This window comes from Camellia sinensis, chromosome 10, assembly GCF_055761805.1.
Source record: "Camellia sinensis isolate YWXY chromosome 10, ASM5576180v1, whole genome shotgun sequence".
Classification (NCBI taxonomy): Eukaryota; Viridiplantae; Streptophyta; class Magnoliopsida; order Ericales; family Theaceae; genus Camellia; species Camellia sinensis.
This window is the reverse complement of record NC_138970.1, coordinates 158,273,964-158,291,242: the sequence shown is the minus strand read 5'-3', so window position 1 is coordinate 158,291,242 and position 17,279 is coordinate 158,273,964. Positions and strand designations below refer to the sequence as shown.

Sequence of the window (17,279 nt, the reverse complement as noted above, 5' to 3'; positions counted from 1 at the left end):
ATTGAATTATGAGGTGTCCAAATTGAATATGTAATTTATTGACGAAAATTTGGGTCTGGTCAGAAATTGAAGGCCTAAATGATTTGATAAACCAAAATTGATGATGTCAATAAGCTTAATTTGATATTTGGAAGTTTGATTAAAAATCTGATTCAGATCGATAAATTTAAATATAATTAGTTAGGCTCTAATGGAAGTCAATTAAACTAATTAAATTATGTGAGATTTGAGATTAGTTATAATTAATTAATTTTGTGTTAATCAAGATTTATTAAGATTAAGTGATGCTTAGCTAAATTAATCCTAGACATAAATTAAATTATGGAACAAACTAGAATTGTGGATGTGGGCGTGCTGAGAATTCTGTGGGTGTACTGAGCAATTCTGTGGGTGTATTGACTCTATGTGTGTGCACGTGTCCTTGTGTGGGTCTAGATATGAAGATATGTATAATGTATATGTGTGTAATATTTTGAGGGTGGGCCTCAACTTCTTTACTGGAAGAAAAGGAGAAAAAGGAAAGAAAAGAGAGAAAACCGTGTGTGTGTGTGTGTGTGTGTGTGTGTGTGTGTGTGTGTGTGTGTGTGAGAGAGAGAGAGAGAGAGAGAGAGAGAGAGAGAGAGAGAGAGAAGAAGAAGAAGAAGAAGAAGAAGAAGAAGAAGCTTATTCCATTTTTGCTGGGAGGAGTTTTGATGGAAGTTCAAGAAAAAAGCTAAGGAAAGAAAAAGAAGAAGAAAAGGAAAAGTGGAGAACTCAACCAAATTCTATCTTGAAGACTAATAGGTAAGAAATTTCATCATCTTTCTAGTATTGTTTAAAGGATGAGGGGTCACTGCAGTGGTGTCCCCCTGCTGTGCCGTTCAAAACGGCACCGTTTTTTTTTTTTTTTCTTCTTTTTGAGAATTACATTAACTTCTTATTTCTTGACACCAAAAAAAAAAAAAAATCATAAATTCTAAACCCTAAAATAAAAAACATAAATTTTAAGAATTAAATCCTAAACCCTAAAATAAAAAAATAAAATTTAAGAATTAAACCTTAAATCCTAAAATAAAAAAGAATTAATTTTATCCTTAAACCCTAAAATAAAAAAAAAAAATTAAGAATTAAACGCTAAATCTTAAACCCTAAACCCTAAAATAAAAATAATTTTTTTTTTTTATCCCTAAACCCTAAACCCTAAAATAAAATAAATAAATTTTAAGAATTAAACTCCAAACCCTAAATCCTAAACTCTAAAATATAAAAAATAAAAAATTATCCCTAAACTCTAAAATAAAAAAAAATTAAAAATTAAACACAAAACCCTAAATATATATATATATATATATATATATTTAAGAATTAAAGTAAAAAAGTGACCAAATATAAGAATAAAGTATAATTTATCATGTCGAAAAACATAATGAGAATATGAAAAAAAAAGAAAAAAAAAGGTGAAACTGTGTCCCTTCTTCTTCTTCTTCTTTTCTTCTTTCTTTTTTTTTTTTTTTTTTTTTTTTTTTGTGGTAATGAAATAAGAAGTTAATGTAATCCTCAAAAAGAAAAAAAAAGAAAAAAAAAAAACGGTGCCGTTTTGAACAGCACAGCAGGGGGGGCACTACCGCGGTGACCCCTCATCCTTGTTTAAATGTTCTAGACATAAGTTGATTCAATATGGATTTTGAGAGGATTAAAAATGAAGATTTGACGATCAATTATATTAATTGATAGAAATTGGGTTTTGCAGGTAAAATCAAGTTAGGTTGAAGAGCTTGAGTTATGATTCTTTAATTTTGTTAAATTTGGGTTCAATTTAGAGAATTATTCTTGAATTGAGTTCTATAAATTACATGCAACAAGGATTTATTAAAGATTTGACCCATGCAAATGAGTTAGGTTCATGATTATGGAAATTAACTTAGAAATTAATTATTTTGGGTTTGATTTTGCATATCTTATATGAATTTGAGTCTTATTTCTACATGGATGTAATTTGGAGAAATTAAAGAATTAATTCATGAACATGATTAAGGTTAATCAATATGGAAATAATTGTAATTTTTCAATTGAGCTTGGGTTTGGAAACTTTGATATATATGAGATGTAAATTTCCATGCATCATAGATTTCTTAGAATTGATTTCACATTTTGATGAAATAAGAACTAAGCTTTGGAAAATTATGAGTTTATGAACAAATGAGTTCAATTTTTAAATTAAAGAAGTTTTGATGTAAATGATTTAAAATTGATCACATTTTCTTGATTAATTAAGAGTTTATGTGTTTTTAGACATGCCATGTATGAACCCAAGTTTTGAGATTATATTTTGAAAGTTCAATTCATGTTTTAGAATTTGTGAGTTTGGAATTGGGCTTGACATGAAGAACATGAATTAAATCTAAATTTGAACAAATATGGAAATAAATTACAATTTATATTTGAGAAACAACAATTAGTTTAATTTTTTCATGCATGCAAATATTTTTGAAAGGGCTTTTATAGCTTCAATTTATGTTTCATAAAATAAAGAAAGATGATTTTTGAAACATGGAGAACTTGGCACCAAATCACACATGCATACATAATTTTGTTGAATCTCATGAATTTGAGTGTCATTTCTACCATTTGAGATGAAATTAGAGTCTACATTTCACATGCATACACTATCCATGAAAACGTAGAATTTATGTGCATGAGTTATGAAGTTTAAGGAAATGAATTTAAAATAATTTGGGCTTGTATGATGAATCCTTGGAGATTTGAACTTCAAATCTTGTAGAATTGGCATTATATCTTGTTAGAAGTTGTATGGTTGCTATATAGGACAAAACATGTAAGTTATATCATTTAAAGTTATGTTTTGAAGCGCAAACAACATTCTAGAAAACCCATAAATTGACTTCATCGCTTGAGCGGAGAAGTTGTCGCTCAAGCGTAGAATGCAAGCAACTAGTATTTTTGCAGGCTAAAGGGTCCGCTCGAGTGACCAATGTTGCGCTCGAGCAAAGAGCCCCGCTTCAGAAAATTTTGAAAAGCTATTTCATGTTCCGATTTTCGTTCTCTTTTATTTTTAAGCACTCTTAGGCATACATTGAGCATTAAATGAATTAAAAGAGTAAGAAAGAAGCCTAAGAGAATTAAACAAGTTAAAAACAGAATAAATTGTACTGTGACCCGATTTCTATGTGTGTTATGAATTGTGTAGGGTCAACTACAAGGGTGAACCAGGCATCTGAACACTGTGAGTAATACTTTAGTAAAGATATGTTCATGTATGCTATTTTTAAATACTACTCATGTGTAAGTGTTTTGGACTTGTGAATTTGAATTATGAATGAGCATTCTATTCGTCTGATTGTGTAAGACTATAATGAAATTGATAAGTATGAAATTATTTGAATAGACCCAAGGTCGTTCTGTATGTATATGAAATGGGCCCAAGGCTAGCTGATATGCGTGTCAAGGACACGAAATAGGCCTAAGGCCGTTGAATACGAATGTGATCATGATCACGAATATTTGCGCATAGATATGAATATGGAAATGATGGACCTGAGGTCGTTCTGTAATGTGATTGTGCCCAAGGCTATTCTATGTTATGATTGGACCCAAGGTCGTTCTGTAATATCATTGGACAAGTATTTTGGACCCGAGGTCGTTGTATATGAATGAGTATTTTGGACCCGAGGTCGTTATGTATGAATGGGTATTTTGGACCCGAGGTCGTTCAGTATGAATGAGTATTTTGGACCCGAGGTCGTTCTGTATGAACAAGTATTTTGGATCCGAGGTCGTTTTGTATGAACAGGTACTTTGGACTCGAGGTCGTTCTGTATGAATGGGTATTTTGGACCCGAGGTCGTTCTTTATGAACGAGTATTTTGGACCCGAGGTCGTTTTGTACGAACGAGTATTTTGGACCTGAGGTCGTTCTGTATAAAAGAGTACTTTGGACCCGAGGTTGTTTTGCCCCTCTGATACGCCTTGAGCATGATAGATTGGACTTGAAATCGTTCTGAGTTGGATTTACATGTATTAAGTATAAATATGAATTACTTAATTAAGAACCTCATTCGTATAACCTCTTTACTTTGGTGTTATTCACTGGGCGTTAGCTCACTCCTTATATATATGTGTAGGTGAGCAATTGAAGGATCAACATTAGAGTTTGCCCCAGAGTCCACCTCTTTGTCAAGCCACCAAAGAAGTGCCTCTATGTAGAGGCTTTGTTGTATTTTGTCAAGCTTGGGTTAATCTTTGTATTTTGTTAAAAGTCCTTCATGTAGTGTGTGAGATATAAAATATGTCTTTGTACATGTATATATGAAAGTGTGTTAAGAATGTTTTAATTACTGCAGTTGATCATGTACGCACAGCTCAATGAACATCATCATTTTTGTTTTACTTATGCTTCAGGCCTGATAAAATTAAATATTTTGAAATTTTGTCTTTGAGGCTGTAGGTAATCTACGGATTACTGGCCGGTTACGATGCTAAAACTATAGGGGCGAGTTTGGGTCGTGACAGAGTGGTATCAGAGCACGAGTTAATATCTCACACACGTGTCCATTGAGCATTGGAATGTCTAGAACAGATTTAAGTTTCATGCACATAGAAAGTAAGTAGTAAGTTGTGCATTCAGGAATATATATATACACTTGTTTAATATGTTTAAGTATTGAAACTAAGTATTATGAGCTATTATGGAATTTTGATGATTATAAGGAAATCAAAATGTGTTTGGTAACTTAAGTAATGAGGCTGAACGCTAAGAATTATTGTGGAATTTCTAATGTTATGAGGAAATTTGAACTTTTGACTAAAGCATTGGTGAGTACCAGTACATTGATTTGTGGAAACAAGATGTTATGAGGAATTTTTCACATTAGAAGGAAATTAGAATTGTTGACTGGAATATTAGTGAGCATAGGTGTAATGATTTGTGAGAATATAGTGTTATAAAAGGTTATTTTGAAATTTCAACGATTAGAGGAGACTAGAATGTGTTTATTCAATAAGTTTAGTATTGAAGTAAAGAGCTATTGTGGAACTTTAATGCTATAAGGGAAATGTAATTTTTGGTTGACACATTAATGAATACGAGTATATTGATTCATGGGGATATGACATTAGAAGGAATTAAATCTTTGATGGTAGTTATGAAAATTACATAGTTGAATGTAAAATTAGGCTATAAGAACATTTGGGAAATTAAAGTATTTGATGATTGAAAAAAAAAAAAAAATAAGGGTGTAGAACTATAATGATTGAGGTTAAAGGCATTGTTTGATATGTAAGCCGATATGCTGGTTTAAGTAAGGGACCTAATGTATGAGCCATAGAGTCTTATACCCTTGTTGAATGACCTTGAAAGTCCAATTGGAATCACATTCGGCCGGCGTAACTCTAAATCGGAAATTCTCTGTCAACTTCATGGGAATGAGTCGGTTGCCCTAACGATGTCTTTGCATGATTGTATGTTTCATGGTTAATTATGTGATGTTATGTGCTATGTTTCAAGTTAACAATATTACCCCAATTGCTGCTAACCTTTGTCTTGTGTCTTTAGGAAAAGATGGTGAAAAATAAGAAGGAAGTGGAGATTGTGTCCTTATCAAACCGATTAGACAAAATAGAAGAAGTGTTAGAGAACATGATGAAAACTATGCAATGTTATGACATTGTGCAAATTCAGAAGAAGAAGTTAGGTGTGAAATCAAAACAGGAATCAAAGAGTAAGTCTAAGAGTTTTGTGGTTAGAGAGACAAATGGTTCTAAACAAGATGGTAGAAAGAGCAGAATTGCCCCAATATGTCCAACGTGTCACAAGCCTCATAGAAAATTATGTCATCGACTTACAAGAGCGTGCTTCGAATGGAGAAATAGGACATCGGGTGAAAGATTGTTCAAAAGCAAAAGGATGTCCCAAGTCACTTAATCAGAATGAAGGTTAATACTTAATAAAGAGATCAATAAGAATATGTTTAGTCAAGAATCATATCATTTGGGAATGTTGTACCATGAATATGACCCAAAACCCCGATGACTGTGAAAAGACCTTCTATCTATTAAGTGAATGCTAATCATACCTAAGTGAGTTGTCTTTGACTTCTGAGATTAAATATCTTTCTTGTGGTACCAATGGAGTAAATTCCCCCACTTACTTGACTAGATGACTCATGAATTGCATGGGAGCAAATATCCAAATCATTACGGTCAAAGAATTTGTGGACCAAGAATTCGGATTAGTTATCGATGTTGTATCAAACACATAATCTAATTTGAGGACTTCAAGTGGCTATTCGCAATAAAATGTTGTGAATTATTTGAAATGAAAGAGTCGGATCATGAACATCATTGGCATTAATCCCTTGCTATATATGAATTATGAATCACTATCTGTGAGTAACAACTCTGTAACGCTATGTTTGAATAAAAGTGATTTCAGAATGACAAGACATGATTTGGTCTATGAAATGCTATTTTGTGAATAATGAATGAATGTCTAATTTTCTGAAATGTATTTGTGGTGTCCTTAGCAAAGGCCCTCGCCCAGGGGAGATAATACTGTGGCTTATGGTCATGAGGCCCTCGCCGGGGGGAAACAATACTGTGGCCTACATATGTTATATGATACCCAGTACCAGAGGTTCCATTATGGAACTTGATGACTTGGTATATATGATCAATGTGATATGTCACACTAAAGGAAGTACCACACATGATTTAAATATGAATATGAATATGATTCTGTTTATGTTACGAATACAAGCATGGCTATGGTTCTAACTTGATAAGGGATTTGAAATATGATTTCTGAATTTGTTATGGACATCATTCATTAAAACCTTTACTTTGTTATTGTTCACTGGCCATCGAATCAAGAAATGAAGTATGTGAATGTCAATGATAGAATATTTTGAATTCATTTGAAACAAGGAAGTATAGTCATGAGTATTATTTGAGATTGAGCCTTGATTATTTGGGAAGTATGTGAATTATTTGAAGATATGTGAATAGCTAAACAAAAATGTACGAGTTTCATGAATAATGCGTTTTATGTTTTGATGTTATGAAGCTAACTATGAGGTTCACCGTTATATTACAAGATAATTTCTGGTGACTAAGCCAAATTGGATTATTAACCTATAAATAGATGATGATGAGTTAAACTTTTGTGATGAGATTTTAGTGATAAGGAAGTTACTTGAGAACAAAAATAGAAGGAGACAAGACTATATGATTTCATTGCGGTACAAGTGACTTAAGTTTGGAGAACCAAACTTTCTAAAGGGGCGAGAATGCGACGATCCCACCATGTATAATATTTTATATTTAATTGATTAAGGTGATTTGGATTTTAATTAAATATTATTCCGATTTAATTGTAGAATTGATGAACAATATTGGGGTTGATTCGTATATAATTTTATAAAAGAGTTATTTTGTAATTGGAAATTAAAAGCTTAAGTGGTTCAAGAAGATGAAATTGACGAATTGAAATATTTTAATTTCGAGTATTGGACCATATGGGAGTTTAATTAAATAGTCGATTCAGTTTAGTAAAATTGAGATTTTATTAATTGGGTCCGAATTGGAGTTGATCAAGTTATGAAGATTTGGAATTGTGATTATTATGAATTAAATTGAATTATGTAATTTATTGACAGAAATTTGGGTCTGGTCAGAAATTGAAGGCCTAAATAATTTGAGAAACCAAAATTGATGATGTCAATAAGTTTAATTTGATATTTGGAAGTTTGATTAAAAATCTGATTGGGATCGATAAATTTAAATATAATTTATTAAGCTCTAATGGAAGTCAATTAGACTAATTAAATTATGTGGGATTTGAGATTAGTTATAATTAATTAATTTTGTGTTAATCAAAATTTATTAAGAGTAAGTGATGCTTAATTAAATTAATCCTAGACATGAATTAAATTATGGAACAAACTAGAATTGTGGGTGTGGGTGTGCTGAGAATTCTGTGGGTATACTGAGCAATTTTGTGGGTGTATTCACTCGGTGCACACTTGCACGTGTCCTTGTGTGGGTCAAGATATGAAGATATGTATATGTGTGTAATATTTTGAGGGTGGGCCTCAACTTCTTTGCTGGAAGAAAAGGAGAAAAAGGGAAAAAAAAATGAAAAAAAAAAAGAAAATCGTGAGAGAGAGAGAGAGAGAGAGAGAGAGCTTACTCCATTTTTGTTAGGAGGAGTTTGATGGAAAGCTCAAGGAAAAGCTAAGGAAAGAAAAAGAAGAAGAAAAGGAAAAGTGGAGAACTCAACCAAATTCTATCTTGAAGACTAATAGGTAAGAAATCTCATCCTCTTTCTAATATTGTTTAAATGATCTAGACATAAATTGATTCAAGATGGATTTTGAGAGGATTAAAAATGAAGATTTGAAGATCAATTATATATATATTTTTTTGATCGACAAAAATAAAGCTTTATGGATGAAAAAAGCAGTATACATGCAAAAATACATCAACAAAGCAGGGAAGTGCACTTAGCATCATAGCTAACCTCAACAATCACAACTAGGTTGTCACTGCAAAGGAAACAAAATCATTTGCTAGCACTTGACCCAGATTGGTGAGAAACCAATCAAAGCAACCAACAAAAGAAAGAACAAAAAAAAAAAAAAAAAAAAAACAGAACAAGAGCACCAATACATCAGCAGCTCATATCAACAGCACACACTAGCAACACCTCTACCTTATACATCTATACACCTAAGTTCTTTCTACCCAAAACATCATCTCATCCCAAGTCTCACCCAGCCATCACTTATAAACAAAAACCTAACCTTAGACACAATCCTTTACCACAAAACATCAATAGCATCATCATATTTCAGCAAACAATCACACAACACCAACAACACAGAATATAGCAGCATTCAATCTTTGAGCCAATCAGCTAAACATAACAACCAGAAGCTTTGCTGAGCAGAGCATCTGATTCAGGTCCCATAAGGGATTCACACCATTTATAGACTGAGGAACCATTAAAAGCCCATATTACCCCTCTACACCTAACCAATCTTCAGTTGCATGCTACCAGACTTGAGCCCACTCATTCAACCTCCATATCTGATAAAAAACTTCACCAAAACAGAATAGCAAAAAAACACCAGCATAGCAGACATTAAAACCAGCACCAGAGCATCTGATTCAGCAAAAAAACCACCAACATAGCAGACCAACACCAACACTAGATTAGCAATTCAATTTCCTTGTGTCCCATTGTCTACCCAATGTCTACACCAATAGGCATTAAAACCAACAATAGCATACTTAGCAACAATTCAGCATCCTTATGTCCCAATTTCTACACACAGTAGCAGACCTGCTTCAGGTTATATAACACATCGTGCACCGAGTATTAAAACTCTTTCAAGGATAAAACAGCCCACATAGCAACTCTGATTTTTACCAAATCAGCCAAATCATTCAAAGCTGGTTGTGCTTCATTAAATATGCACTCATTCCTGAGTTTCCACACTAACCACATTACTACCAATGGTATCATCTTCCAGATCTCCTTTACTTTTTTCTTCATTTTTTGACCTGACCAGCAGTGAAGTACTGCCTCCACTGAACCAGGAATAGCCCAACTCAGGTTTCACCAACTCACAATACTGGCCTATATTCTCCAAATCTTAGGACAGTGAAGAAGGACATGGTTTAAAGACTCCACCTCAGATTTACAAAACACACACAGTGCACGAACATTAGAATTCAATACTCTAATCCTTTGTAAAAACTCAAAGGACTTAATCCTACCTCTCGAAGCCAACCAGCTCAGAAATTGTACTTTGGGAGGGGCTAAATTATTCCAAATGCTTTTAGTGACTGTGATAGTTGGCCTTTACATGCTACCACCCACTTCCAGATTGATGCCACATTAAAGACTCTAGAGGAGTGTGCTAACCAAGAGCAATACTCTTCAACCAATTCATTTAGTCTTGGAGCACTCTGTAACAAATCATTAAGTTTCAACACTTCCTCATCTTCCCAAGCAAGAAGAGGCCTTCTAAAGGCAATATTCCAGTCTGCACCCACTCTACTATGAAAAAACTTAAACAGAGTGCCATCCTTTTCAAATGACAAGGAGAATAATCTGGGAAATACCTCACTCAGACTTTGATTATTAATCCACCTATCAATCCAGAACCGCACTCTTCTACTATTTCCAACAATTACCATAAAATTTTGCAAAAAAAAATCTCGCAAGTCAGGATTTTTTTGCAGCCACTGATAGTATACCCTGCCACAAATTAGACATGGACAGTGACTCTCCTGAAAATGGGCTCCATCTGCCACCCAAACCTCCACGGCATACCACTTGTTTCCACAAAGCTGAATTCTCTTTACCATATCTCCACCACCACTTAATTAGAAGGCACTCATTAACCTGACTTAGATTTCTCATACCTAGCCCACCTTGATTTTTTCTTAGACAAATCTCCTTCCAGCTAACTAGGTGCACTTTTTTTTTTTTTCCGAATTTCAGAACCTCCCCAAAGAAAATTAGCTTGAATTTTGTCTAGTGATTTTTTAATACCCACTAGAAGCTTGAAGATGGATAGGAAATAGACTGGCAAGCTTGTCAAAACAGACTTTATCAGTGTTAATCTTCCTGCAAAAGACATATACCTTCTCTCCCATGAAACTAGATTGCTCTTGAAGTTATCCATCACTGGTTTCCATGAACTCTTTCTTCTTGGATTTGCTCCTAATGGTAGTCCCAGATAGTTCATTGGCAACTTTTGACTAAGGCAGTTAAGTTTCTTTGCAAAAGCCTTCACTAGGTCATCCTGAATACCCACTCCACACACTTTGCTTTTATCAAAATTTATTTTGAGTCCTGACATCACCTCAAACCATCTTAAAATCCTTTTCATAGCAACAATTTCCTCCCATTCAGCTTCACAAAATATAATAGTATCATCAGTAAATTGCAAGTGTGATAGTTTCAACTCATTTGGCCCTACTGTGACTCCTCTTATTAAACCCTCTTCTTTTGCTCTTTCCATGAGTATATTAAGGCCCTCTGTTACTATGTTAAAAAGGAAAGGTGAAAGTGGGTCATCTTGCCTAAGGCCTTTCATGGGGGAAAACTCTGAAGTAGGTGATCCATTTACTAGTACTGAAATTCTAGCTGTAGATATACACGTCTTTATCTATCCCACCCATTTCTCACCAAAACCAAAATTGGCCATCATTGAATACAAAAACTCCCAATTTATTGAGTCATATGACTTTTTAAAATCCAATTTTAGGATGATTCCTTTCTTTTTTGACCTTCTCCACCAATCCACCACTTCATTGGCAATTAGAACTCCATCTAGAATGTATCTTCCACTTAGAAATGCCGTTTGTACTTCACTAATGACCTTGGGTAAGACCTGCCTCAACCTTTTTGATAAGACTTTGCAATTATTTTATACATGGAGCTAACCAAACTGATTGGCCTATAGTCACTCAGACCCATAGGATTTTCCTTCTTAGGAATTAAGGTAATAAATGAACTATTCACTCCTTTGGCCAACTTACCATTGGAGTGGAACTCATACATTATCTGCACAATCTCCCATTTCATGATGTCCCAGCATTTTTGGATACACTTTAGACTAAAACCATCCGACCCCAGAGCTTTCTTACCATCGCAGTCTTTGATTGCATCCCAAATTTCATCCTCTAAAAAATTTGCCTCCAATAATTCAATTGAATCTGTTTGATTAAGGCAAAACACCTGACAACTTTGGTCTACACCTCTATCCTTCAGTGAACAACTGACTGAAATGACTTACCACAGACTGTTTAATCATCTCAGGCTAATCATGCAGTACTCCATGCTCATTAACTGAGTTCAATAAGTTTTTCCTCTGCCTTTTACTTTCCATTATATGAAACAATCTGGTACTTTTATCCCCATTTTCAGCTCAAACCATTCTAGATTTTTGATGCCACAACCATTCCTTTTTCTTGTTCAGATCCCAGGCTAAATTTCTAACTTCTGCCATTCTTTTGATCTCAGAATCCTGGAGAATCCTTTCTTTAGCTTTTAAATCCCATTCATGAATTTCATCCTCTGCTTGTTTCAACTGCTCATCAAGGTTACCAAACACTTCACAGTTCCACCTTCTCAGATGTACTCTCAGATTTCCTAGCTTTTTCAATAGCTTATAACTAGCCCACCAACTGACTTGTGTTCCTTCCCAACATTTCTTTGCCGTTTCTTTGAATTTGGGATGCAAACACCATGCATTTATGAATCTAAATGGTTTTGGGCCCCAATCCCGCTCATTTTCCATAAAGAGTATTAGGCAATGATCAGAAATGCTTCGAGGCAGCCCCCATTGTTTCAACTTTAATCTTTCCAACCACCTAGGATCTAGTAGGAATCTATCAATCCTTCTCCATTTATCTCCATCCATCGCATTACACCAAGTGAAATTTCTGCCTGACATTGGTATATCAATCAATTCCAACTTATCAATCAATTCATTGAAGTCCTTCATCCCTTTTTCCCTTCTAGAGCATCCTTTTTTATATTAATTGATAAAAATTGGATTTTGCATGTAAAATCAAGTTAGGTTGAAGAACATGAGTTATGATTCTTTAAATTTGTTAAATTTGGGTTCAATTTAGAGAATTATTCTTGAATTGAGTTCTATAAATTACATGCAACAAGGATTTATTAAAGATTTGACCCATGCAAATGAGTTAGGTTCATGATTATGGAAATTAACTTAGAAATTAATTATTTTGGGTTTGATTTTGCATATCTTACATGAATTTGAGTCTTTTTTTTACATGGATGTAATTTGGAGAAATTAAAGAATTAATTCATGAACATGGTTAAGGTTAATCAATATGGAAATAATTGTAATTCTTCAACTGTGCTTGGGTTTGGAAACTTTGATATATATGTGTGAGGGCCGAATATTGGGAGTCGTAGAGATGCCGAATAATTGAACTCGGGGTCGAAATATATAGCACTCGGCTCCATCTCACAAGCTCGAATCTTATCCTATTCGGCCAAATAGCTAGTCAAGCAAGGGGCCGAGTGAAAAGCGGTTTGTTACAATTGAAGCCGAATAGCAGATTGAAAGTGGACCCGATCCCGGGCCCAAGAAAGAAAAGATATAAATAGAAGAACATCAGGCAGGAAGAGGTATGTGAGAACTTTGGCGCTTAACTTAGAATACAAGTAACCCTGAGTACAGAGACTAATTTGCTCGTCGGAGTGCTAATTCCGGCACCCCCGACCAGAGTGTTTGTTCCTTTTCAGGTGTCTAGCAGAGGATCACTAGCATCCCCCAAGATCAGAAGAGTATTTCCAAAACCACATCCCCACAATTGGCGCCGTCTGTGGGAATATTCAAACACATCCATGGCGGGCGTAACGGAAGACCCTCCGATAGCCACTGAAGAAACGCAGAGAGACGACCTCACTCTAACAAACATGCTTGGACCGGAGACTATTGCCGCAAGACGCGCTTTGAACTTCGCCTCACCCTCGACTCCAGAGCATGAAGTAATGCAAGTGATCATGGAACAAGCAAAGCAAAACGAACAAAGGTTGGAGAACATGATCGCAGAGAATGAACGCCTCCGTCAGGATTTGACCTTAGAGGTGGCAAAGTCCAAACAAGCTGTACGCCAAGGCCCGAAACGACCTGTGAGGGCAGGTGGTCGACGATCTCGAGCCGAACAACAAGACATTGATAGCAACTTCGACTCATTATCCCCGGAGCCCAAGAAGAAAGGGCGATCTGAAACTTCCAATTCCACTGAAGAGAGTCCACATATAAGGCACAAGCGCAGAAGAAACAGCTCAGATGAAGAAGACTAGCATGATCCCTTTGTACGACGGATCGCTAGGGCGGTTCTGCCTAAGAAGTTCAAAGCTCCGTCGTTCACTTTCTATGATGGAAAATCAGACCCCACCGATCACATCCGTCACTACAACCAAGCCATGACATTGCATGCAGACGACGAGGCCCTTATGTGTCGAATATTTCCCAGCAATTTGGAACCATTGGCTGTCAGGTGGTATTATAAACTGGAGCCGGCTTTGATCAAAAGCTTTCATCAATTACAGAAATATTTCAGGGCCAGATTCATCACCAACGAGGTCCAGTCAAAACAAGCCGACTCTCTCTAGGAAATGCAGATCCATCCAAGAGAAACACTAAGAGCGTATTTGGCGCTATTGGGAGTGCTTTAACCTTGTTGATGACGCATGCAACGACTCCATGGCCGTCACCGCCTTCAAAATAGGTTTGCACCCTGACAGTGTTCTCCGTAGTTCTTTGACTAGAAGATCCCCCAAGACGGTCTGGTCGTTGATGAAGAAAGTTGAAGAATACTGCAAAGTGAAAGATGACGCTTTGCGGGTTAAAGCCAAGAACACGGCCAACAAGACAGCTCCTTCTGAAATTGCTCGGCCAATACATTCTACACCACCTCAAAGCCCTGAGTCGCGACATCAGGCCAAACCAGGCAAGAGACGAGATTCCCGTCGATCAAGTGACCAATGCTCCCATCGAGAGAATGAACAACTGCAAGTTGATAGCAGGCTGTAGACACCCCATTTTTGACCGTCCTCAAGACTTGGACGTCACCGTTTGAACACTTGGTGATCATCCTTGTTTGTGTTCGTCTTGAGTTCCCGGAGGCCTCGGCTACGTGCCTTGCCTCAGGATCTCTCGACTCGACTGTTTTGTGTTTGGTTTTGCACCAAACACTTGTGTTTCTGCTTTGGAGGGCAGGGAATGGCTTTTGAGACATCTCCACACTCCACCGGCCATGGCTTGAGGCCACCGGCTGTGTTTTGTTTCCATCGGGCAAATGTGATGGCCGGCCGGCCAGTTTGACTGCCAGTCTGCCACTTTGATGGCTGGCCGGCCAAGTGTGGTTTTCAACAGATATTTCTGTAGACAGCTGGCAGCTGTCATTCTAGGCCATACCTCAGCCCATGCCTGGACGTGGGAGTTTTGAGGAGCTGCAGATTGATATATCTATATCAATCAAGCTCTCTCAAACATAACACAAGAGAGATACAACTTGAAAAAAAAAAGATCTCTCTCTCTCTCTCTCTCTCTCTCTCTCTTTCTACATTTTTTGCCTCTCTCTCTAAAGTTTAGGGGTTGTTTGTGCTCAAAAGTGCATTTTCTTTGCACTTTTGCACAAAAACACCTAATTCTCTACTCCCTTTATCGGGCTGAGGTCCTTAGAGGCAATTTTTTGGGTGATTTTAAGCCTTTTTTGATCCAAAAGGGCTGTTGGTTTGGTGCTTTGAAAGAGGTCTTCAAGGGTGAGACACTTACCCTCTTATTCTTTTTTTTTTGTAGAAGCTTTTAGACTATCTTGCATATTGATTCGAGCTTAGCTATAAACTGAAATTTTTTTTGTATTTGCATACTTAACATGTTTGTTTAAGGTCATTTTGGTGTTAGGGGTCGTCCATCCCCTCTTAGGCCTTGTTTGACCTCATTTTGAGCCTTATCGGTTGAGCTTTGGAACTTTCATATATTTGCCTTCTCACCACTGAAAATCCATGAAGTGGTTTTGAGGTCTTGTATAGGGGAGGGACACCCCTCTCCCTTCATTGTCTCATGTGCTTGTGTTTTGGCTCATACGGGTAGCAAGTATGCCTAGCTTTGTCTGGCTTAATTTCAGAGGTTATTTGGTGTTTATTTAGCATGTTTTACCTCTGTCCCATGTTGGTTTGTTGGCCCCTCTCATGCTTAATACACTTGCTTTGTGTTCCCTCATTTTGCCTAGAAATGCATCTAGCCATTAGACCATCATGCTTGCATATTCTTGCCTAGCTTTGTGAAGCTTTTGGTCATGATTTATCATGATTGAGGTCTGTTGGGTGCTGGTTTGGTTGTATTTGATATGTTTTGTATAGCCTCTTTGCATTTTGGCTTGTAAGCCTTGAGGGTGTGAGTCATGAGCATGCTTGAGTTGGGTTATTTCAGTGATTTGGAGTCGTTTCCCATGCTATTTCAGTCCATAACCCATGCTCGTATGATTGCATTTATCATCCCTTTCATGCCTTGATGAGTTGTTTTGTTGTGCCTTGAAATGAGCATTGTGAATGCCTAAGTGTTTAAGCCTTCGGGGCTGCCATATCAGAGAGTTTTAGGACTTATTTCAATGCATCTAAACTCTATTTTTGGTTGTATAGCTCATGCCATGTTGGCTTGGGGTAGTGGTGGTAGAATACTCCTTGGTTATGCTTTAATCTTGGGCCTATTGGTGTGTATGCTTACATGAGTATTTGTTCATCATTTTAGGCATCTTTTGTCACTGTTTTGGGAGTGGGTTGAGGTCTGCCCTTTGTGTCTTAGGTCCACCATTGCATGATCATGTTGCATTGGTTTCATGCTTGCATTGTATCATACTCGCATGCTTGCATATTATTAGTTAGTTGCATTTCATGTCTTAGCTTACATGTTTGATTGCATTGCATTGCATCTTACATGCCTAGCATTATACCTTTGCATGTTTAGCTTGCATCACATTTGGCATGTTTTGCATCCTAGCCTCATGTTGCATCTTCGAGCCAAGTTTGTATACATGCATTGCATTGTTTGGTTTGGGGTGTCAAACCAAACTTGAAGGATGAGGAGTGTTCGTACTCCAAGTGACGAAACACATGTCAACCCTCGGTAGCCAATGCCCTTGACTTCAATATGATAGGGTGTTGGCACTCATCTCTTTTGTTGCATTCATTCACATTGAATTGCAAACTTGGCCTCTTAGGCCATCATGCGTCGAAATGCGCAATTGATGGCCCGGGGGTCGAGGGTCATGCTCCCTTGAGTCCCTTGCATGATAGGGAGTGTGTCCATGCTCACATTTGCTCAAAAAATTCCATGCCATACACTGCTTGCCCTCTGCTGCTGCCAGCTGCAGGTTTCAGCAGGAAGAATTGGCCGGCCGGCAATGTTAGGTGCCGACCGGCAAAACATGTTTGGCTGATAGCTTATTTAGTGGTCGGTGATCATTCCCTCTGGCCGGTGGCGTTTCTACTTGGTCGGTGGTATCCCCCAGCATCCAAAGAGCATACCCTTGGACTTTGGCAGTCCTCAGAGGAGCAGAGCAGTGTAAACAGAGGCAACAGTGGCATGGTACGGATTTCTGAGCAAGACGGATTCGAGCATGCATCACCCACGCGTTCCGAGGCAGGGCTGCGGCCACTTTCCCCTTGCATTTAAATTGTTAGTTAAATTAGAATGTTCTGTAATAATTAATTTAATATTATT

General features: G+C 36.7%; 1 protein-coding gene and 1 long non-coding RNA gene across 2 annotated transcripts; one reads left to right on the top strand and one right to left on the bottom strand.

Annotated features, from left to right (window-relative positions):
* Positions 1-633: 633 nt before the first annotated feature.
* Positions 634-4,339, top strand: LOC145801764 (uncharacterized). The gene is made up of 2 exons (XR_014343415.1): positions 634-783; positions 3,188-4,339. It is a non-coding gene; the product is annotated as an uncharacterized LOC145801764 (long non-coding RNA).
* Positions 4,340-11,939: 7,600 nt separating this feature from the next.
* LOC145800801 (uncharacterized) lies at positions 11,940-12,518 on the bottom strand. The gene has a single exon (XM_082890542.1). It carries the CDS (start codon positions 12,516-12,518, stop codon positions 11,940-11,942), a length of 579 nt encoding a protein of 192 aa, XP_082746668.1.
* Positions 12,519-17,279: the final 4,761 nt, after the last annotated feature.